Source organism: Babylonia areolata, chromosome 7 (assembly GCF_041734735.1).
Source record: "Babylonia areolata isolate BAREFJ2019XMU chromosome 7, ASM4173473v1, whole genome shotgun sequence".
NCBI lineage: Eukaryota > Metazoa > Mollusca > Gastropoda > Neogastropoda > Buccinidae > Babylonia > Babylonia areolata.
The window spans coordinates 47,471,632-47,496,631 of record NC_134882.1 but is presented as its reverse complement, the minus strand read 5'-3'; the positions used below and the strand labels follow the sequence as shown (position 1 = coordinate 47,496,631).

General features: G+C 43.9%; 1 protein-coding gene and 1 non-coding gene across 2 annotated transcripts in view; both read right to left on the bottom strand.

Moving 5' to 3' along the window:
- The window catches only part of LOC143283858 (cGMP-dependent 3',5'-cyclic phosphodiesterase-like), a 90,735-nt gene that overhangs the window by 51,089 nt on the left and 14,646 nt on the right, over positions 1-25,000 (bottom strand). The window contains exons 3-8 of the mRNA XM_076590236.1: positions 11,301-11,390; positions 8,781-8,866; positions 7,692-7,792; positions 3,916-3,971; positions 3,203-3,268; positions 162-249 (exon numbers count right to left, since the gene is read on the bottom strand). Coding sequence (XP_076446351.1) covers positions 162-249; positions 3,203-3,268; positions 3,916-3,971; positions 7,692-7,792; positions 8,781-8,866; positions 11,301-11,390 — 487 coding nt within the window. The remainder of the gene's footprint in view (positions 1-161; positions 250-3,202; positions 3,269-3,915; positions 3,972-7,691; positions 7,793-8,780; positions 8,867-11,300; positions 11,391-25,000) is intronic.
- Positions 19,196-19,269, bottom strand: Trnai-gau (transfer RNA isoleucine (anticodon GAU)). The gene has a single exon. It is a non-coding gene; the product is annotated as a tRNA-Ile (tRNA).

Here is a 25,000-nt window from a genome sequence, read left to right as displayed (position 1 = left end):
GAAGAAAAACAACCGGAATGTATTTCATATGAAAAAAACTTTCTTTGCTGACTCCACTTTGTATTTTACTTGTGCACATGGATGGATGGATGGATGGATGGAAGGATGGATGGATGGATACGGACACTTACGTAGCACCTGTGTAGCTTATTCCAACTCACCACACAAAGTGATCAATGACTCCAGCTGAGAACTGTCCGTAAGAGACATCAGTTCCGCTTGCTGGACTGAAAAGTATGCCATGGAAACCTGAAAGAAAAAAAACCAGTTTTGAATCTGGATCATTCAAAGACACACACACACACACAAACACACACACACACACACACACCAAAAACAACAACAGCTTTACAACTGAACAAACTGGGTTTTCCAGGATAAAAAAAAACTGTTCTGAATATAACAAGTAAACATGAGAGGTAAAGCCCTCAAAGACACACACTTAATCCAGCTCAAGATCTGTTATACTTTTGAAGATATGATAACATGCTGTTGGATGACTTGTGGGTTCTCTCTCGCTCCCTTTCTCAGTATCTGTCCACCTGTTTGTCTGTCAGTGCATCTATGTGTGTGTGTGTGTGTGTGTGTACACATGTGTGTGTGTGTGTGCACGCATGTGTGCGTGTGTGTGTGTATGTGTGTGTGCATGAGTGAGTATGTGAGTATGAGTGTGTGTGTGTCTGTGTGTGTGTGTGTGTGTGTGTGTGCGTGTGTGTGCATGTGTGTCTGTGTGGGTGTGTGGTGTGGGGTGCGGGGGCCGGTGTCCACTGCATGATTCAAGTGAAGGAAGGAAATTGAAAATGTCAGGCTTTGGCGAGACTAGAGGTAACCAGTCTCCGTTAAAAGAGAGGGGGAGGTGGGGAAAGGAGGGGGTGGGGTAGGCAGATGGTGGATGAAAAGAAGGCATAGAGAAGGGAAAGAGAGAGAGGTAAAGTAGAGAGAGAAAAAGAGAAGAGGGAGAAAAGAGGTTGGGAGAAAGAGGGAGAATGGAGGGAACGAGACAAAGAGAGAAAGGAGGAACAAAAAAATGGAGGGAGGGAGAAAGAGAGAGAGGAGAAGGATGGTTCGTTCATTTTAGACAATTGCCCCTTATGAAAGTATGTCAGAAACAATCAAAGTTCATGTCTCTCAGTATTTATCTCATGCCTGCACACTGGAGGAGTCCGTGTTCTGGCTTCACTCACTGCTAGCTTTTCTTTCTTTTTTTTTTTTTTTTTTTTTTTTTGTACAGCCACACCTACCTCTTTAGCGTGAAGGCTGGATGTTTTAAAAACCATTATTTTTTAAAAAAAGCTTCAACTTGCTTGTCTGTTAAACTCCCTATACTGATTATGTCTTTGTCTTATTTCTCTCTCTCTCTCTTCGTCTCTCTCAGTCAGTCTCTCTGTCTCTGTCTGTTCAGGCTGAAGTGTTTACATGCTTTTCTTTCCATTTGCTCTTTTTGTGTTTTCCTTTGCTCTGTACTGTGCAGAATGGCGGTGGTGGAGGGTGAAACAAGTGTGTGTGTGTGGGGGGGGGGGAAGCAGAGAGTTTGATCACAGTGATACATGCATTTTCATTGTGTTTTGATCTTCTTCCCCCACCCCCCTTACCCCCCCCCCTCACCCCCACATCCCGGGTCCTATGCAAGCTCTATGTACTTACACACAGTGTCTGGGCATACAGACAACCAGCAGCAAAGCAGCAGCAGCATATATCTCTTCTTCTTCTTCTTCTGCGTTCACTCGTATGCACACGAGTGGCCTTTTACGTGCATGACCGTTTTTACCCCACCATGTAGGCAGCCATACTCCGTTTTCTGGGGTGTGCATGCTGGGTATGTTCTTGTTTCCATAACCCACCAAATGCTGACATGAATTACAGGATCTTTAACGTGTGTATCTGATCTTCTGCTTGCATATACACACGAAGGGGGTTCAGGCACTAGCAGGTCTGCACATATGTTGACCTGGGAGATTGTAAAAATCTCCACCCTTTACCCACCAGGCGCAGTCACCGTGATTCAAACCCGGGACCCTCAGATTGACAGTCCAACGCTTTAACCACTCGGCTACTGCGCCCGTCAGCATATATCTCAAACTGCCAGGGTCAGCTAAAATCAAGGTAAACAATCCTGCTCATAAACTTTCAAACTATAATACCCCACAACTCATTTTTCAGAGAATGATGAAAAACAACACCACAACAAAACAAACAACAAAAGCACATGTGAACCAAACAACAAAAGGACAGGTGAAAAAGGATGGGTGAACCAAACAACAAAAGGACGGGTGAACCAAACAACAAAAGGACAGGTGAAAAAGGATGGGTGAACCAAACAACAAAAGGACGGGTGAAAAAGGATGGGTGAACCAAACAACAAAAGGACGGGTGAAAAAGGATGGGTGAACCAAACAACAAAAGGACGGGTGAAAAAGGATGGGTGAACCAAACAACAAAAGGACGGGTGAACCAAACAACAAAAGGACGGGTGAAAAAGGATGGGTGAACCAAACAACAAAAGGACGGGTGAACCAAACAACAAAAGGACGGGTGAACCAAACAACAAAAGGACAGGTGAAAAAGGACGGGTGAACCAAACAACAAAAGGACGGGTGAACCAAACAACAAAAGGATGGGTGAACCAAACAACAAAAGGACAGGTGAAAAAGGGCGGGTGAACCAAACAACAAAAGGACAGGTGAACCAAACAACAAAAGGACGGGTGAAAAAGGGCGGGTGAACCAAACAACAAACAACAAAAGGACGGGTGAACCAAACAACAAAAGGACGGGTGAACCAAACAACAAAAGAACAGGTGAAAAAGGACATGTGAACCAAACAACAAAAGGACGGGTGAACCAAACAACAAAAGGACGGGTGAAAAAGGGCGGGTGAACCAAACAACAAAAGGACGGGTGAACCAAACAACAAAAGGACGGGTGAACCAAACAACAAAAGGATGGGTGAACCAAACAACAAAAGGACAGGTGAAAAAGGACGGGTGAACCAAACAACAAAAGGATGGGTGAACCAAACAACAAAAGGATGGGTGAACCAAACAACAAAAGGACAGGTGAACCAAACAACAAAAGGACAGGTGAACCAAACAACAAAAGGACAGGTGAACCAAACAAAAGGACAGGTGAACCAAACAACAAAAGGACGGGTGAACCAAACAACAAACGCACGGGTGAACCAAACCTATGGGCAACATGGTTACCTGTTTGGCAAGGATGCCCAGGCCTTTCTCCTCTTCTTTCAGTAAGCCATCAGACTTCGTGCAAGCCTGTAAGCAGGTGATTGGGAGAGAATCATCATGATAACCATCACTATAATGCATTCACATAGCGCTAAGTCTTGTGTGGAAACAAATCAAAGCACTTCATGCTCTACATTTACATGTATGTACACCTCTGAAACAAGGGAAGAAAAAAAAACACAAAAAAACTTACAAAAGCATGTAGATTTTTTTTCTTCGTGTTTACACTTCTGCATTTGTGGGCTGCAACTCCCATGTTCACTCATATGTGCGGTTGGGATTTTATGTGTATGACCGTTTTTTACCACAACCATACTGTTTTTGGGGTGTGCATGCTGGATGTTTTTTTATTTCGTAGCCCAATGAATGTTGACATGGATAAAAGGATCTTTAACGTACTTATCTGGTCTTCTGCATATGTATAAACATGAAGGGGGTTCAGACACCAGCGCTCTTACCCCACCAGGTGTGCCGGAATAGGGGACCGATCACAGGAAACTCAGGTGAGAATCCAGTGTGAACACACACACACACACACACACACACACATGCAAGAAGGACCCACTACACATAGGATATTCATTTCAATAAATAATGGGTTTTTTTGTAATCAATGAATCAATCAACATAAATATATTAATACATATACTATCATATACATAAATAATACTTACAACAACAATGCCCAAACTGGATCCTTGCTGTTTGGTTGAAATGGGAAGAAGTATAACTGGAAACAGAAAATAACAGGTAGGTCAGGGTGTCAGTGAAGGGCTGTCACCTCACTGAGACAAGACAGAGCTTACAGGTCAGGATGTCAATGAAGGGCTGTCACCTCACTGTGATCAGACACAGCTTATAGGTCAGGGTGTCAGTGAAGGGCTGTCACCTCACTGAGATCAGACAGGGCTTACAGGTCAGGATGTCAGTGAAGGGTTGTCACCTCTCTGAGATCAGTCAAAGCTTACAGGTCAGGATGTCAGTGAAGGGCTGTCACCTCACTGTGATAAGACAGAGCTTACAGGTCAGGATGTCAGTGAAGGGCTGTCACCTCACTGAGATCAGACAGAGCTTACAGGTCAGGATGTCAGTGAAGGGCTGTCACCTCACTGTGATCAGACACAGCTTACAGGTCAGGGTGTCAGTGAAGGGTTGTCACCTCACTGAGATAAGACAGAGCTTACAGGTCAGGATGTCAATGAAGGGCTGTCACCTCACTGTGATCAGACAGACCTTACAGGTCAGGTTGTCAGTGAAGGGCTGTCACCTCACTGTGATCAGACAGACCTTACAGGTCAGGGTGTCAGTGAAGGGTTGTCACCTCACTGAGATAAGACAGAGCTTACAGGTCAGGATGTCAGTGAAGGGCTGTCACCTCACTGTGATCAGACAGACCTTACAGGTCAGGGTGTCAGTGAAGGGCTGTCACCTCACTGTGATCAGACAGACCTTACAGGTCAGGGTGTAAGTGAAGGGCTGTCACCCCACTGTGATCAGACACAGCTTACAGGTCAGGGTGTCAGTGAAGGGTTGTCACCTCACTGAGATAAGACAGACCTTACAGGTCAGGGTGTCAGTGAAGGGCTGTCACCTCACTGAGATAAGACACAGTTTACAGGTCAGGGTGTCAGTGAAGGGCTGTCACCTCACTGAGATAAGACAGACCTTACAGGTCAGGGTGTCAGTGAAGGGCTGTCACCTCACTGAGATAAGACACAGTTTACAGGTCAGGGTGTCAGTGAAGGGCTGTCACCTCACTGAGATAAGACAGTTTACGGGTCAAGGTGTCAGTGAAGGGCTGTCACCTCACTGAGATAAGACACAGCTTACAGGTCAGGGTGTCAGTCACCATTCTTTTCTTGGACTTGTTCTTCCTCTTGGTACTGCATTGCTTTTGATCCGCAAAATCGATGACACAGCTGGCAAGTGCACAAAAAGTATTGACTGCACATCTAACACACACCACAATGATCTCACTGGGGCACGGTTCAGCAGGTTAAGGGTTAAGTAGATAAAAAAAAAAAAAAAGGAACAGTTACATCAGAGCTGTGTTAATGAGGATGCTCCTGCACATCAAACTGGGAGTGTAGAATCACACAATGAAATTCTTCCTCAGGTGGTTACATCAGACACTTTTGTCTGCTAGCCACTGCATGCTTCTTAAGTAAAATCTAACTTTTGATACAGTGTGCGAACAACTGCTTTGGTACTCTGCTCACCAAGTTCAACAGCACACTCTTTGCTGAACGCAGCATTCTCAGTGAGAAATAACTCATGTGTGTACGATGATGATTTGAGTTTTCTATCAAGAAATGCTCTTGTGAACACTGACAGCATTTTATGACTGAGATATATGTATATATCATTATATGAATACAAGTCCTAAACACATATGATTATTAAACTGATATTTTGTCATAAATGTGTACTGGTACATTGCATTTTACCATTTTATACATAATCTCTATATATAATATATTATGTTTATTTCCCATAATTTTCTTTTTCTCAAAGTGTTTATACAATCTAGGCCACTGGGCACAACATAACATAGTTTATATGAGCTTGTATTATGTTCAGCATATTAACACATATGCTTTCTAATATGTCGCCATTTCTTTTATCACCAAACCTGTCAATAATTTCCTTTTGCTGCATTTTATATGTCGTCCACTGAACGTACTGCACAAAGATCATTCAGCGCGCGACCATGGCGCCTCAAAGGAAAAGTTGACTGCGTCTTTAAATTCAGCTTTACGAGGCCCTTCTGGTGAATCTGCCGCCAACATGAAAGAACCAGGCCTGACAAAGGTCCACCATTCTGAATGCTGACTGGTGTGCTGTGGGAAATGGGAAGTTTTTGGGGGGCTTGTAGAGGTAGACTAAAACAATCCTGGTAAAAGTTGACTTACATGCTATCGATAAGAAAGGCGATGTGTCAAACCTCAGGATTATCATCAGGTAAATGAAATGACTGAGTGACAGAGAGAAAGGCCTCTCAGGACCTGGTTATGGAGAAAGTGTAAGGAAAGGTGCTACACTGTTTTGCAAAGATGCTGCCCCCAAATCTGATTCAACAATGACTTAAAAGAAACATGCATCGCTCAAAAAAACCTTCAACAATTACTGGCAGACATCATGCAATGTCCCAAATCTGATTCAAGGATGACTTGGAAAAAAATATACATCGACATAAAAAGCTTCAATAGTTTTTTGTGTGTGTGTGTGTGTGTGTGTGTGTGTGTGTGTATGTGTGTGTGTGTGTGTGCGTGTGTGTGTGTGTCTGTGTATGCATGTGTTAGTTTAGGAGCTGTAGTATTAGTTACTGATGTGTGTGTGTGTGTGTGTGTGTCCGTGTGTCTGTGTAAGCATGTGTGTGTTTAGGAGCTGCAGTATTAGTTACTGATGTGTGTGTGTGTGTGTGTGTGTGTGTGTGTGTGTGTGTGTGTGTGTCTGTGTATGCATGTGTTAGTTTAGGAGCTGTAGTATGAGTTACTGGTGTGTATGTGTGTGTGTGTGTGTGTGTGTGTGCGTGCGTGCATAAGCACACATGTACATTCAAGCATGAAGGCAGTGCGTGTGTGAACTGGTATCTGGATTCCTTTTGTTGATGTGACCATATGAATTGACTGTGCCCTGAGATAGAAGTTTAGAGTGTAGGCTTACCCTTTGATATGGGCAATGGCAACAGACGTTGCCTTGAATGAAAAGAATCAGAAAGAGATCCCCTCTCAACTTACATGGTTGTGATTGTCTTTACAAAGGCTGTTTAGTTTGTTGTTGGTTTTTTTTTTGTTGTTTGTTTTTTTGGCAGGGGGAGGGGGAGGTGGGGGGAGGGGAAGGTGGGGGTTGTGTTATTTTTTTGTTCTTTTCTTAAAACAGTTTTATGCATACTTTTTTTCATTACATTGTACAGAGCAACTGAGCATGTTTTACACATCAAAGCGCTTTATTAATTGAATTATTATCAATTTATTTCATTATTAACATTATCAGTTGTTTTTGTTGCTCTGCTTTTCTTTCTTTAACTTAACACACACATGAAAGAAATCAACTTCAGCTAATACACACATCTGAGTTTACAACAACATCAAATACAAGTTCATTTCTGAACTGATTTCATAGTCAGTGGTCTGCAGCCCCCCACTGACACAATTCTTTGGACAAACTGAAATGTACATCATGGTACTGACTGCCAAATAAAAGAAGCGTTAGAATTTTGTGCATAGCTGGCAAAAAAAAAAAAAAAAAAAAAAAAATCATATCTGTTCATCACATTAACAGAAAAAGATTTCACAACAGTGACATGACATTTTTCACAAATGTATACACAAAACTCAAGCATCAAGAATTCCGACAGATGCTTTAAATCCCCCACACACATGATCTAAATGAAAATGAAGACATAATAATAATAAAACATACATTTCAAGTATCCTTATTTTTCTACCTTGGTAAGAATCTGAGGACTGCAGCTGAAGGATTTCTAACACCGGGTCAGGGCTGTCAGGAACTGGGCATACATCCAGGGTGGATTTGTGGAATGCGTCCCTGAAATCAACAGTTACAGTGTCTCAAGGAGGCGTCACTGTGTTTGGACAAATCCACATGGTTACGCTATGCCACATCTGCCAGGTAGATGGCTGACAGAAGCATAACCCATTTTGTATGAAATCAACACCACATAGCAAACAATCAGGCTTTTTTTGTTATTGTTGTTGTTGTTGTTGTTGTTTTGTATCAAGTGAAAAGTGACCTGAGAAATCTAAGTTTAAAAGTAAAGTCTTTGAACTGGCTTTCACCACCACCACCCAAAAAAAAATTAAACCACCGAAAAAAATCCCAAACAGGTATCCAAATTCAAATTCACAATAAATGTCATAAAAAGACTGACAGGAGAACAGGTTGGTGAAGCTTTAGCATTCACACTAACACTTTCAGTTTCAGTTTCAAGGAGTCAATGCTTGCACATTGGGCCACATACGATGCACCACATCAGAGTCATTTATCTTTTTACAGAGCAGAGGTCTGACCCACACATAAACCCTGTCCACTGGACAGGCCTTGGGGGTCTGCCATAGGTTTGTGTGAAACACTGACATAGAACGAGATAGAATAATGCCATAGGTTTGTGTGAAACACTGACAGAGAACGAGATAGAATAATGCCATAGGTTTGTGTGAAACACTGACATAGAATGATACAGAAAAATCAAACAAATTAAAAACAAACAAAACAGATCCTTTATAATATAATGAAATGGAAGATGTGCAGAATGCAAACAACTGAAACAAAATTATAATTAAACAATCAAATGGGCCATGTTCAATAAACCTAGAGCACCAACACACCCACACCCACCACCACCACCCCTCCTCCTCCCCCTCCCAAAACACAGAGATTACAATGCACATTCACTGAAATGCAGTCAAACACTATTTAGACCAGTATATACAAATATCTGGACCCATTCCTGAAGATGTTCACAATGATTCTGCAATTTTTACATACGAAGTACCAATCAACAAAGACCTCATACCAGATGACGCCGTGTGAGGGTAAAATCGCTCCATTTGCTTCTATCTGCTCTGTGACAGGGTTCTTCAAGAACACCTGCGCTTGCTCCTGAAACAAACAAATCAGAACAGATTGAACTGAACTGGCAAGCATGCACAAGCCTGCTTCTCAATACCCATCATTTTTATCATCATTATCGATATTATAATCAATATCAACATCACCATCATCGTCATCATCATCATCATCATCAATATCATTATCATCAGTCCCTCAACTTGGGCATTGTCGGGGGGACATGAGCGCTGAAGACAAAGATGACCTCCTCCATGCTGTTCTGTTGACAGCTGTGGAGAGAAAGATCTTGGAAAGGTCCTCCCTGTCCACTTCATGTTGTCAGACCATCAGCTCTTGGCGTTGTCACCACACTGCCGTCCCTCCTCCACAGTTTTCTTGCAGGATGGATTTTAGAGAGGGTGCATGCCTTGTCTGGCGACATGTGGAAACCAAGTCAGTTTTCCTCGCTTGACAGAGGGGAGTTCTAAGGGGGCCTACAAGTGTCTTGACAGAGAGGAGTTCTAAGGGGGCCTACAAGTGTCTTGACAGAGAGGAGTTCTAAGGGGGACTACAAGTGTCTTAACACAGAGGAGTTCTAAGGGGGCCTACAAGTGTCTTGACAGAGAGTTCCAAAGGGGTTTACAAGTGTCTTGACAGAGAGTTCTAAAGGGGTCTACAAGTGTCTTGACAGAGAGGAGTTCTGAGGGGGACTACAAGTGGCTTGACAGAGAGGAGTTGTAAGGGGATTACAAGTGTCTTGACAGAGGGGAGTTCTAAGGGGGACTACAAGTGTCTTGACAGAGAGGAGTTCTAAGGGGGCCTACAAGTGTCTTGGCAGAGAGTTCTAAGGAGGCCTACACGTGTCTTGACAGAGAAGTGTTCTAAGGGGGCCTACAAGTGTCTTGACAGAGGGGAGTTCTAAGGGGGCCTACAAGTGTCTTGACAGAGAGGAGTTGTAAGGGGGCCTACAAGTGTCTTGACAGAGTTCTAAGGGGGACTACAAGTGTCTTGACAGAGAGTTCTAAGGGGGCCTACAAGTGTCTTGACAGAGAGGAGTTCTAAGGGGGACTACAAGTGTCTTGACAGAGAGGTGTTCTAAGGGGGACTACAAGTGTCTTGACAGAGAGGAGTTCTAAGGGGGCCTACAAGTGTCTTGATAGAGAGGAGTTCTAAGGGGGACTACAAGTGTCTTGACAGAGAGGAGTTCTAAGGGGGACTACAAGTGTCTTGACAGAGAGGAGTTCTAAGGGGGACTACAAGTGTCTTGACAGAGAGGAGTTCTAAGGGGGGCTACAAGTGTCTTGACAGAGAGGAGTTCTAAGGGGGACTACAAGTGTCTTGACAGAGAGGAGTTCTAAGGGGGCCTACAAGTGTCTTGACAGAGAGGTGTTCTAAGGGGGACTACAAGTGTCTTGATAGAGAGGAGTTCTAAGGGGGCCTACAAGTGTCTTGATAGAGAGGAGTTCTAAGGGGGACTACAAGTGTCTTGACAGAGAGGTGTTCTAAGGGGGCCTACAAGTGTCTTGATAGAGAGGAGTTCTAAGGGGGCCTACAAGTGTCTTGACAGAGAGGAGTTCTAAGGGGGCCTACAAGTGTCTTGATAGAGAGGAGTTCTAAGGGGGCCTACAAGTGTCTTGACAGAGAGGTGTTCTAAGGGGGACTACAAGTGTCTTGATAGAGAGGAGTTCTAAGGGGGCCTACAAGTGTCTTGACAGAGAGGAGTTCTAAGGGGGCCTACAAGTGTCTTGACAGAGAGGAGTTCTAAGGGGGACTACAAGTGTCTTGACAGAGAGGAGTTCTAAGGGGGCCTACAAGTGTCTTGACAGAGAGTTCTAAGGGGGACTACAAGTGTCTTGACAGAGAGGTGTTCTAAGGGGGCCTACAAGTGTCTTGACAGAGAGGAGTTCTAAGGGGGACTACAAGTGTCTTGACAGAGAGGAGTTCTAAGGGGGCCTACAAGTGTCTTGACAGAGAGGAGTTCTAAGGGGGCCTACAAGTGTCTGGAAAATTCCGACACAAGACTTTTACACAGCTCACCATCAAACAAGATGACAAAATCAGCGGTGGAGCTTCGCCAAATTAGACATGGCATTTGTGAAAATGTTTTTCTTGGATGTTTAGACTCTCTTTCCATTAGCAGTTCTAAGTGTTTACATGAAAATTCAACCCCCTCAGTACCCCAGGATGAAAATTTCCATCTGCATCATTGTAGGAATTCTCTTTTTGCAACATCATCAAATTCATGTGAAATTGTCATTGCTGAATAGTGTGATTCATTTCCCTTTCTGAAAATTATAGGTTATACCTACTTTCGTTCAGCAGTTTGCTTGTTAGGATTTTTTTTTCTTTTTAATTATCACCCTCCGTGACCAAAACATTCTTTGGCAAACACTTTCAAACAGTTGTCACTGAGCGTGAAATAAGCATGGCACTTAAAAGGGTTACTCAAAATGAAAGATTAGATACATGTTCAGTGTGCACTCACCAACTTGGGAAGACATTGCTTGAGATAGGTGTGAACCGCCTCCCTCAGTTCCGACACACTGGCTGCATCAAGTATTGGTATGAACGCATCCTGCAACACATGTACCAAATACGTCTTCTGACTAAATTTGTCTTTCTGCACCTCAAGCAGTTATCAATCAAAATGTAATATTATGACAGGAATCTCTCTCTCTCCATTTCTCTCTCTCTCTCTCTCTCTCTCTCTCACACACACACACACATTTCAAATATGCAAATACCCAGAGCATGTGCATGCAAGTGTGAATAAATGCACATGCACACAAACAATGCACGTGTACAAATTCAACAATGAAAAATCACAACAGCAACCAAGGCATGCAGTACATGACCTTATTTCCAGTGTGCACATCACATGCCCCCAGTTGGACCATAATTATCTTTCTCTTTGAACGATCTATCTGGAGCTGTCATAAATGCAAAATAGCGCTCTAACACCCACAAGGAAAACAACAACAACAACAACACACACACACACACACACACACACACACACAACAGAGCACCTGCTTTGGTGCACGACCAAAACGTCTGTGCGCTTGTATGAAAACAAAAAAACAAAAACAAACTGTTTACAACGCCTGCGCAGTCCCAGTGAGATATCCGTCTGGACAAACTAGACTGCGTCTGTTTTGACGAAACACCCAGTCTTACTTGTGACGTCATGATTGTCTTTTTGTGACATAATCAGGCCAATGACACGAGACAGTCAATTATAGATCCCTTGGACGAAGTACTTGCGTCCATAGTGACGTCACTGATGACATCATCAAATGGGTATGAAGTCTGGAAGGCTGAAAATTCACACATTTGATCCAGGGTGGTATATCCCCAGACCATTTTCTCGCTTTTATATATACATACATATATACATATATATATATATATATATATATATATATATATAACCAGCTGTTCTGGATATCGATTTAGGACTTTAAACTTTTAAATGAATTCAATATAAGTCTAAGGAGAACAAGCAGAGAATAATTCACACACACACACACACACACACACACACACACACAAGTCATCTTTTACAACGATTCTGAGAGGAACATAATGAAAGTTCTTTTCTTTTTCCTTTTCCAGGGAACAGGTTCAATAATGAGAAGAAAACAACTAAACAAACAACAACATGGTTTAAAAGTCGATCCAACAGTTTTGTCCGGCTATATTTAGGGAGTTCAGTTTTTGTGTCAAAGAGACGTCAACAATTATACGGACTGATCCGTATCAGCAACACGACACAAAACAAAACAAAACATATGTATACATATCTCATATCTATATCTTTATATATATATATATATATATATATATATATATATATATATGTGTGTGTGTGTGTGTGTGTGTGTGTGTGTGTGTGTGCGTGCGTGCGTGCGTGCGTGCGTGCGTGCGTGTGTGTGAGTGTGTGTGTAGGAATAAAACGTAAGGAAAAGAAAACAACGAAACAGCACATACCTGACCTAACGCATAAACCCAATGCACTGGTCACGGCCTTGGGAGCCGAAACCTCATATAAAAACATTAAAAAAATGAATATAAAACGAAATATATGAACTGAAAAAAATAAACATACAGGTAAATGCACTGAATAAAATCATAACATAGTAATGCATGACAAAAACATAATAATATCATGATAAAAATATGACAAAATCTACGAAGCACGGAAGGCAAAATAGGATTGAAATAGGATTTAATTGGGGATGAAAAAAAAAAAAGTATATAGGGAGCTGCTGAAGAGCGAATTAGGGACTGAGATGGAGACAGAAAGATACTGTAAGGATATCATAGATAATCACAGAACGGATTCACTAAATTACAACCTTACAATATTATTTTTTGTAGCGGGTATTGACCATAATCATTATTATATAATGCGATTTTTTTCTGTGAAATCGCCAGAAGAGTATGACGTGGTACGTGTGTGTGTGTGTGTGTGTGTGTGTGTGTGTGTGTGTGTGTGTGACAGTGTATGTGTGTGTGAGAGAAAGATCAAAATGATCTTCCTCAGTTTTCCCTGCCTGTGCATCTGTGTGTGTACACATGCACGCATGTCACTGTGTGGGCCTGGGTTGATGAAAGCGACTCCATAGAGCTATACGTAAGTATGTACATAAAATGTACATATATATATATATATATATATATATATATATATATATATATATATATATATAACTGTATGCTATGTACAGCGGTACACACATGACGAGGATGTTCCGTGTTGAACCGGAATCGGTTGTCATCTTTTCCTTCCTTCATGATATCCCCCATCAGTACATCAGCTGTGTCGCCAAGATACGAAATTGTGCACTGCATTATCACTTAAGCTTTCACACACACACACGCACACACACACACTCTCTCTCTCTTTCTTTCTCTCTCTCTCACGCACGCACACACACAAACACACGCACGCATACCAGACACAAACCAATACACACACGCATTCATACTCATAACACTCACAAACAAACGCATACATGACACAGACGGACACACACACACACACACACACACACACACACACACACACACACACACACACAACACAAACATACACACGCACACACACACACATACAGACACACACAAACACACGCACACACACACACGCACGCACGCACGCACACACAAACGCCTTGAAAAAATGTAGATGTAGATCTATCCATACTGTGCAGAGATAGAACGCAGTGCCTCCTTATCATGTGAGGACTGCTTGAAAAGAAATGTTTTTGTTTCAAAAATGATGGGAGTGAGGGACCATGACAGACGGGGGGGAGGGGGGGGGGGGCAGTGAATGAATCCCACGTTCCCAACAGCACGAAGAATCAACAAGCTTTCCCGACGTGTTCTCAAGCACTGTCATGCTGCATGATATTCTCTGGGGAAGCACACACACACACACACACACGTGCGCGTGTGCACGCACGCAAGCAAAGACACACACAGACACAGAAACACACATACACACAGACGTTCCACATACACACAGAAAGGCAAACCACGTTTGACTGCTATACCCCCAAACCAAACATAACCCCCCCCCCCCCCCCCCCGTACCACCTCTCTCCCACCACCCCCTACTTCCATTCTTTACCTTCTCCCCCCAGTCGTTCACTCACGTCAGAACACTCTCTTGGCCTTCTCATGTTGGTGTGTGTTGGTGTGATAAAGGGCTGGACCACCAAAGTTACATGGCATACCCGAACCCTCTCCCCGTGTTCACTTCATCTAATCCCCCCCCCCCCCCCCCCCCCCCCCCCCCCCCCCCCCCCGCCCACCCCCTCTCGACCCCACCCCCCAAACTGCACTCTGTACCATACCCCCACCCCCTGACCTTCCACCTCCACCTTTCTCAGTTTCTCACGTGACGTCATACTTGTCCTTCAAGGGGTCACCTTTTGTTTTTTCCCCACCATCCATCTGCAGTGAAGTGAAACGGACACTGACCATGGCAGTGTAGGATAACCACGCCCTTCCTTCCAAGTTATTTCTCTGGATAGGGACAGGAGGGGCACACACAGAGAGCGCGAGAGAGAGAGAGAGAGAGAAAGGGAGGGGGTGGGGGGGATGGAAGGAGAGAGGGGGAAAGAGACAGAGAGACAGACATACGGATAGAATTAGAGAGTGAGAGAGAGAGAGAGGAGGGGGGAACGAAACAACACGAAATGAAAATTTATTCAGCCCTTTTATGGTGTGTATATGTATATATATATATATATATATATAGAGAGAGAGAGAGAGAGAGAGAGAGAGATGTGTGTGTGTGTGTGTGTGTGTGTGTGTGTGTGTGTATGGAGGGTTGGCCTTGAGGTGACGTGTCCGCCAAGGAGGGAGAGAATCTGAGCGCACTGGTTCGAATCACACCGGCAGTCGCCAGTATCTTCTCCCCCTCCACTAGACCTTGTGTGGTTGTCTGCACGCTAGTCATTCAGATGAGACGATAAACCGAGCTCCCGTGTGCAGCATGCATTTAGCGCACATAAAAGAACCCACGGCAGCAAAAGGGTTGTCCCTGGCAAAAATATGTTGAAAAATCCACTTGGATATGACAACAAATAGAACTGCAGGCAAGAAAAAATATATAAAAAAAAAAGAAAAAAAGAAAGAAAAAGAAATGGGTGGCGCTGTCAGTGTGGCTCCCTGGGGAGAGCGGCCCGAATTTAACACTGGCAAACAGTTGTGACAAAACGAGTAATACAAATATATATATATATATATATATATATATATATATGTGTGTGTGTGTGTGTGTGTGTGTGTGTGTGTGTGTGTGTGTGTGTGTGGAGAGAGAGAGAGAGAATATCAGGCAAGATGGACTGAGGCAAAGACAGAGAGCGAGACAGACACACAGAGACAAACAGTCACAAAGTGATAGAGACACCGAGAGACAGACAGTCAGACAGAATGACATCAGAGAGAACACAAAAACAAAACACAACAAAACAAGAACAAGAACACAAGCAGTGCAAGGTTTCCGGTCCCTGACACGGATCAAGATTTCTACGGTCTGCCGTCTCATCCGAGAAACCAGCACACTGACCAGCACCCAGGGACGAGTGGACGGGAGGTGGGAGACACAGGGAGTGGGGGGCGGGGGGGGGGGGGGGTGAGTGAAAATCCTGGTTCGTGTCTCGTGAATGTTGCTTTCCTAGTCGGGAGACCTGGTGCCACCGGTCACTGCTTCACATTACCTATCCATCATTTCTTTCTTTTTAGTTATTTTGTTCTCCTTTTCAGCTCATTCCATCGCTGAAAGACACTCAAGGAGGACAGCAGCGGTATATCTCGTTCTTCCAATATAATGTGTGATGGTCAGTCGTGACCGACTATATATCTCGTTCTTCCAATATAATGTGTGATAGTCAGTCGTGACCGACTATATATCTCGTTCTTCCAATATAATGTATGATAGTCAGTCGTGACCGACTATATATCTCGTTCTTCCAATATAATGTGTGATAGTCAGTCGTGACCGACTATATATCTAGTTCTTCCAATATAATGTATGATAGTCGTGACCGACTATATATCTAGTTCTTCCAATATAATGTGTGACCGACTATATATCTAGTTCTTCCAATATAATGTATGATAGTCAGTTGTGTCCGACTATGACCACCGGTACAGCAGAAGCAAGGGAAGCATCTGCTGTCCTGACCATTTGGGCCAGAATGTGATTATAGTGGAGAGTGTCTCGCCCAAGTCACATCCCCACTCTCTCGGCCAAAAGGGCTTTAGGACAGTCGGCGTTGGGGTGGTTCCCAAAGGCCAGCTAGCCCCCCGAGGCTACAGCACTAACAGCCAGTACAATCTTGCCTCCAATATAAACTGAAGCGCAAACGTAGCACTGTGCAGATTTTCCTCCGCGGACATGCATGGTAAGTTTGCAAAGATAACCCCCTGCTGTGCATCGCCAGTGTGTTAGTCTTTTGATGTCATTGTGTCTATGTTGCCGTCGCCCATGTATTCATGACTTTTTTTCTTTTTTTTTAATATCGTTTTTGCTTCAGTGCCCCTTGTGATATCACGGGACCCATCGTTTCAGAAAAAGTAAAAGAACGACCCCTTACCAGTCAGATCATGTTGAACTTGCAACACACACACACACACACACACACACACACACATACTCTGTCTGTCTGACTGTCTCTCTCCCTCTCTCTCTAGCTCTCTCTCTCTCTCTACACACACACACACACACACATATATATATATATATATATATATATATTCATACAAGCATAATTCATATATATATAATTATCATATATATACATACATAATATAAAAGTATCATATATATACATACATATATATATATATATATATATATATATATGTGTGTGTGTGTGTGTGTGCGTGTGTGTGTGTGTGCGTGTGTGTGTGTGTGTGCGTGTTGTAGAAACGGGGACTCACATTTTCATTACCTAAAATAAATACTATTATTACTACTAATACTGCCGGGGGTGGGGCAGTGTTGGGGGTTCGGGGTAGGGGTTGGGGGCCTGAAGGAAAAAATTGGGAGGGAGGAGGGAGGGGGGGGGACAGGGGCGGGAGCATAAAAAAAGACATGCACCACAACCACCTTCAAACTGACAAGAGGTTGTGAATGACGAACAACCTTGTCAGCCCAGTAGAAGGCGGAGCGGTCGGGGGTTGGGGGGATGTGTGTGTGTGTGTGTGTGTGTGTGTGTGTGTGTGTGGAGGAGGGAGGGTGGCGGGGGGTGGGGGTGGGGGTGAGTTTCCAGGTTGTGGGGTTGAGGGAGAGGGAAGGGGGGGGGGGTTCTTGACCTGTGCGATTCCCGAAGGACGGAGGTCTGAGAGGGAGTTGTGGGGTTGGTGCGTGTTGGTGGTGGTGGTGGTGGGGTGGATATGTAATGATTCAATGCATACTTTACAAGCCCCCCCCCCTCCCCTAACCCTCCCCCCTCCCCCCCCCCCCCCCCTAAAAAAAAAACCAAAAAAAAAACAAACCAAGACCTGTTTGTTATGTCAAGCTCAGCACTGCGATAGACCTGCGTTGCTTGTTCAGTGTCTGCAATCTGTCAAGCCAGTCCTTCGCGGAAATGCCTGTTAACCCTTTGACTCCTGCGAATAAGTAAGCTCGCCAGTGAAGAGCTGTCACCTCACTGGGGGTTCAGATCACGGGTTATATTATGGGTGTCAGTCACTCTTCTGTGTTTGTATTTCCTGGCATTCGCTGGCCAGACAGAATAACCGATGAAGATCTACGAGAACGACGAAGACAGCAGCCTGCACACACACAAAAACAAAACAAAACACGGAAGTCCCCCAAAGATGCTGGAGATGGATCGGGCACACGCTCAGCTCACCAAAGCCTGCATCGGGCGCCACAAAGCAAGCCCTCACCTGGAACCATGGAGCTCGATAGTGCCTGGAACCCGCAAGGGGAACAGAAAAAAACACAGGCATGCCAAGAAGTACATGGCGCCGCGCTGCCACATTTCTGACTGATTTTATTTATATATATATATATATATATATATATATATATAGAGAGAGAGAGAGAGAGAGAGAGAGAGAGAGAGAGAGAGAGTGAGAGTGTGTGTGTGTGTGTAATCTGTAAGCGTATTTGTTTCACTACCAAAGTGGATTTCTTTAAACAGGATTTTGCCAAGGCACGACCCTGCTGTTGCAGTGGAATCTTTTACGTACGCTAAGTGATGCTTCACACGAGACCTCTGGCTTTGACACACAACCGACAGACAGACAGACAGACACACAGACAGAAGAACGTGGTGAACAGTTCTGTGCGGCGCCCTAATCACTCTTCACAGAGTTAGGGGAGGAGGGAGTGGAGGACGGGATGGAGGAGGAGGAGGAGGAGGAGAAGACGATGATGATGATGATGATGATGATGATGATGATGATGATGATGATGATGATGATGATGATGATGACGACGATGATGAAAGAAATATAAAGGCCAGCAAACTGATATCCCAGTCAACATTATGTGCAGACATATCTGCTTGTGCCTGAACCCCCTTTGTGTGTACCCGCATGCAAAAAGATCAAACACGCACGTTAAAGATCCTGCTAACCGTATCAGTGTTCGGTGGCTTATGTAAACACGAAAATACCCAGCATGGATCAACCAGGATAGATTCCCCAGCATGTTGAAGTTGGTCAGTTTCAGTTTCAGTTGCTCAAGGAGGCGTCACTGCGTTCGGACAAATCCATATACGCTACACCACATCTGCCAAGCAGATGCCTGACCAGCAGCGTAACCCAACGCGCTTAGTCAGGCCTTGAGAAAAAAAAAAGAAAAGTAAAAAAAAGGTGAATAAATAATAGATAAGCTTACACAAATCGAAGTGGTCCACATGGGGGTCGAACCCACGACCTCCGCGTTATCAGCACGGCGCTCTAACCAACTGAGCTAATGGACCCAGTTGGTCATGTCATGGAAAGTAATGAATGAATGGATGACCGGGTTAACGAATGACTACATAGTATTCTGAATATTGTTATGAAAAAAGAAGAAGAAGAAAAAAAAAAACCACCGAAAAACCTTCCTTCACCCCCACTACCATTTGTTTCTGTCTCTGTCTATATCTCTAACTCTCTCTCCTAACACGATCCCCTCTTATGAAAATTTACGTGTTTATGATACCTCTCTCCCTTACCCACTGTACAATCGCTCTGGCTCTCTCCCTCTCCTGGCTGTGAAGGGGAAAATGTGAATGAAGGAAAATATGTACCTGTGTGTGTGTGTGTGTGTGTGTGTGTGTGTGTGTGTGTGTGTGTGTGTGTGTGTGTGCGCGCGCGCGCGCATGCTTGCGAATGTGCGTATGTGTGAACGCCGGGTCGAGCGAACACACATTCAGAGAGAGAGTCACACAAGTTAAGGAATTCTTCACAAAAGCAGTCATGTTTTCCTAAAATGTTGGGTTAAATTTTTTTTTTTAATCAAATCAAGCAGTGATTCAAATTATGTTGGGTGCATTATGGCTCAGCTTGGCCTGTCACTGAACACACAAACCACTGTCTGTGTCACTGAACACACAAACCACTGTCTGTGTCACTGAACACACAAACCACTGTCTCCGTCACTGAACACACAAACCATTGTCTCTGTCATTGAACACACAAACCACTGTCTGTGTCACTGAACACACAAACCACTGTCTGTGTCACTGAACACACAAACCACTGTCTCTGTCACTGAACACACAAACCATTGTCTCTGTCATTGAACACACAAACCACTGTCTCTGTCATTGAACACACAAACCACTGTCTCTGTCATTGAAAGCACAAACCACTGTCTGTGTCACTGAACACACAAACCACTGTCTCTGTCACTGAACACACAAACCACTGTCTCTGTCACTGAACACACAAACCACTGTCTCCGTCACTGAACACACAAACCATTGTCTCTGTCACTGAACACACAAACCACTGTCTGTGTCACTGAACACACAAACCATTGTCTCTGTCACTGAACACACAAACCATTGTCTCTGTCATTGAACACACAAACCACTGTCTCTGTCATTGAACACACAAACCACTGTCTCTGTCATTGAACACACAAACCATTGTCTCCGTCACTGAACACACAAACCACTGTCTCTGTCACTGAACACACAAACCACTGTCTCTGTCATTGAACACACAAACCTTTGTCTCCGTCACTGAACACACAAACCACTGTCTCTGTCACTGAACACACAAACCATTGTCTCCGTCACTGAACACACAAACCACTGTCTCTGTCATTGAACACACAAACCACTGTCTCCGTCACTGAACACACAAACCACTGTCTCTGTCATTGAACACACAAACCACTGTCTCTGTCATTGAACACACAAACCACTGTCTCCGTCACTGAACACACAAACCACTGTCTCCGTCACTGAACACACAAACCATTGTCTCTGTCACTGAACACACAAACCACTGTCTCCGTCACTGAACACACAAACCACTGTCTCCGTCACTGAACACACAAACCACTGTCTCTGTCATTGAACACAAACCACTGTCTCTGTTATTGAACACACAAACCACTGTCTCTGTCACTGAACACACAAACCATTGTCTCCGTCACTGAACACACAAACCACTGTCTCTGTCACTGAACACACAAACCATTGTCTTTGTCATTGAACACACAAACCACTGTTCTGGAACACATGCACAAATGAACAGCTTGAAAACTGCGTTAAAAACACCCAAAATTTCAGCCCCAAATATACTGTTCTTCAGCGGTTTATAAACAAAAGCTGTATTGTTTCCCATTATGAGGAATGGAAGTGCAGCCTGCATGCAAGAAACCACTTCTGGTTATACGTGGTGTTTGATACTTTGCCTGCAAACACCGACGTTTGTCGAAGAGTCAGCATCACATTTCACTATGCCCCCTAAGAAAAAAAACAAAAAAACCCAAACAACTGTGCTAGTTCCCAAGTGGACCTTAACTTTTTTGTGAACCCTGTATACATACGTATGCGAAGCGATTTTTTCCCCCCTTTTTTTCTTTCTTTTTCTTTAATCTGAAGGGCGATCAGAAGTCCTGTATGAAATACGACAAACGACGCAGCACACAGCACGTATCTGGACCTGCGTTCCTTTCTTCTTTTTAATTTTTTTTTTTTTCATATACTTCTTTATTTTTTCTCCTTCTCTTTCATCTCTGTGCAAACAGACTGTCATCGACGTTGGCCCGGGCCCGCCAAAGTGATCAATCATTTTTCTATGGCGGAGCTGTCAGGAAAAAAAAAATACGAAAGAGTAATCTGGAAAAAAAACCCACACACACACACACACACACACACACACACACACACACACACACACACAAATAACAAAAAAAAAAAAAAGTTTCAACTCTTTTATAACTCAACGGGCTCTTCATAACACGCATAAAAGCTTCCATTTTAAGTGGGATGCTCTCACATGTTTCCTTTCAATCCCGCTTCCCTATCACAATATATCACAGACTGATCACAATACGTCTGCCCAGTCCCCCTTCACTGTAATGATATAACAGACTGTCCGCGATACTTATGTCCAACCCCTCCCCCCTGCCCCCTCACAAAAATAATATCACAGACTGATCACAATACTTCTATCCAATCTCCCTCCCTACAATAACGTCATGGACTGATCTCAATACTTATGTCCCTCCCTACAATAACGTGTCCTTTCCTACAATAACGTCATGGACTGATCTCAATACTTATGTCCCTCCCTACAATAACGTCACAGACTGATCACAATACTTCTATCCAATCTCCCTCCCTACAATAACGTCACAGACTGATCACAATACTTATGTCCCTCCCTACAATAACGTCACAGACTGATCACAATACTTATGTCCCTCCTTACAATAACGTCACAGACTGATCACAATACTTATGTCCTTTCCTACAATAACGTCACAGACTGATCACAATACTTATGTCCCTCCTTACAATAACGTCACAGACTGATCACAATATTTATGTCCCTCCCTACAATAACGTCACAGACTGATCACAATACTTATGTCCCTCCCTACAATAACGTCACAGACTGATCACAATACTTATGTCCCTCCTTACAATAACGTCAAAGACTGATCACAATACTTATGTCCCTCCTTACAATAACGTCACATACTGATCACAATACTTATGTCCCTCCCTACAATAACGTCACAGACTGATCACAATACTTATGTCCCTCCCTACAATAACGTCATGGACTGATCACAATACTTATGTCCAATTCCCCTCCCTACAATAACGTCATGGACTGATCTCAATACTTATGTCCCTCCCTACAATAACGTCACAGACTGATCACAATACTTATGTCCAATTCCCCTCCCAACAATAACGTCACTGACTAATCACAATACTTATGTCCCTTCCCTCTCCCATTTACAATAACGTCACAGACTGATCACAATACTTATGTCCCTTCCCTCTCCCATTTACAATAACGTCACAGACTGATCACAATACTTATGTCCCCTACCCTCTCCCTTTTACAGCATCAAACACTGATGACAAAACCTCTACCCTACTGTCCCTCACTTTTTATGACACCACAGACTGATCACAGTACTTCCTCCCAATCACCCCTCCCTACAACAGTATCAATGAATGCAGACAAAACTTCCTCCACTTGTCACTCTGTATGACGATATCACAGACTGACCACAAACATTCCCTCCAATTCTACCTCCCAATACGTGATATCACAGACTGACCACAAACATTCCCTCCAATTCTACCTCCCAATACGTGATATCACAGACTGACCACAAACATTCCCTCCAATTCTACCTCCCAATACGTGATATCACAGACTGACCGCAAACATTCCCTCCAATTCTACCTCCCTACACGTGATATCATGGACTGACCACAAACATTCCCTCCAATTTTACCTCCCTACACGTGATATCACAGACTGACCACAAACATTCCCTCCAATTTTACCTCCCTATACGTGATATCACAGACTGACCACAAACATTCCTTCCTATTTTACCTCCCTACACGTGATATCACAGACTGACCACAAACATTCCCTCCAATTTTACCTCCCTACACGTGATATCACAGACTGACCACAAACATTCCCTCCAATACTACCTCCCTACACGTGATATCACAGACTGACCACAAACATTCCCTCGAATTTTACCTCCCTACACATGACATTATAGACTGATCACAAAACTTCCCTTCCATTGTCCCTCTCAATGATAATATCATGGACTTTCCAATACTTATAAATTATATATATATAGAAGGCTAATCATAAAAATAATGTCCCTCCCACTTTCCCTCCCAGTGATAATACCATAGAGTAATAACAGTACTTACTTTCAAATTAATGTTCTTCCCCAACAATATCATAGACTATCCAATGGTAACAGCATAAAAGCACTATCCAATGATAATAAGATCAAAAGACTATCATCCCATAATAACATCACAGACTCACCACAAAACTCCCTCCTGTCGCTCGTCCCCATAAAAGTACCATCAGTCTATCCTACAGTACAATAATACCATGAACTATCCTGTATCGTAGACCAATAACAAAACTCCCTCCAGTCGCTTGCCCCTATCAGTCCTGTGTCGTAGACCAATCACAAAACAATCGCTCGTCCCTATAACAGTATCATTAGACCACCCTATCACATCATGGACTGTCCTATATCGGAGACTAATCACAAAACACCCTCTAACAGCCTCTCTCTGAACCATCACAGACCAATCACAAAACTAGTCAGCTCTGTTCCGGTGACCTTTGGCTAATGGGCTCTGTGAGTCAGCCTGGGTTCTGCGAGTCAGCCTGGATGGGCTCTGTGAGTCAGTCTGGATGGGCTCTGTGAGTCAGACTGGGTTCTGTGAGTCAGTCTGGATGGGCTCTGTGAGTCAGACTGGGCTCTGTGAGTCAGCCTGGATGGGCTCTGTGAGTCAGACTGGGCTCTGTGAGTCAGTCTGAATGGGCTCTGTGAGTCAGACTGGGTTCTGTAAGTCAGCCTGGATGGGCTCTGTGAGTCAGTCTGGATGGGCTCTGTAAGTCAGTCTGGATGGGCTCTGTGAGTCAGCCTGGGTTCTGTAAGTCAGTCTGGATGGGCTCTGTGAGTCAGTCTGGATGGGCTCTGTGAGTCAGCCTGGGTTCTGTGAGTCAGCCTGGATGGGCTCTGTGAGTCAGTCTGGATGGGCTCTGTGAGTCAGCCTGGATGGGCTCTGTGAGTCAGCCTGGATGGGCTCTGTGAGTCAGCCTGGATGGGCTCTGTTAGCTGCAATTTCATGTTCGCAGATTTATGGTAGGGAGAGAGATGATGGTGGTGGTGGTGGTGGTAATGATGGGGATGAGGATGATGAGGATGATGATCGATGATCATCATCATCATGATAAAAAGTATGTCTTCTTGTTTGGGCGGGTTGGGGCTTGGGTGAGGGAATGGGTGAGGTGCGCGAGCGGGCGTGTGAATCTGTTGAGGTGTGTGTGTGTGTTGTATGTGTGTGTGTGTGTGTGTGTGTGTGTGTGTGTGTGTGTGTGTGTGTGTGTGTGTGTGTGTGTGTGTGTGTTGTCTGTGTGTGAGAGAGAGGGAGAGAGAGAGTGTAGAAGTGCGGGTGTTCGTGTGTGCGCGCGTGG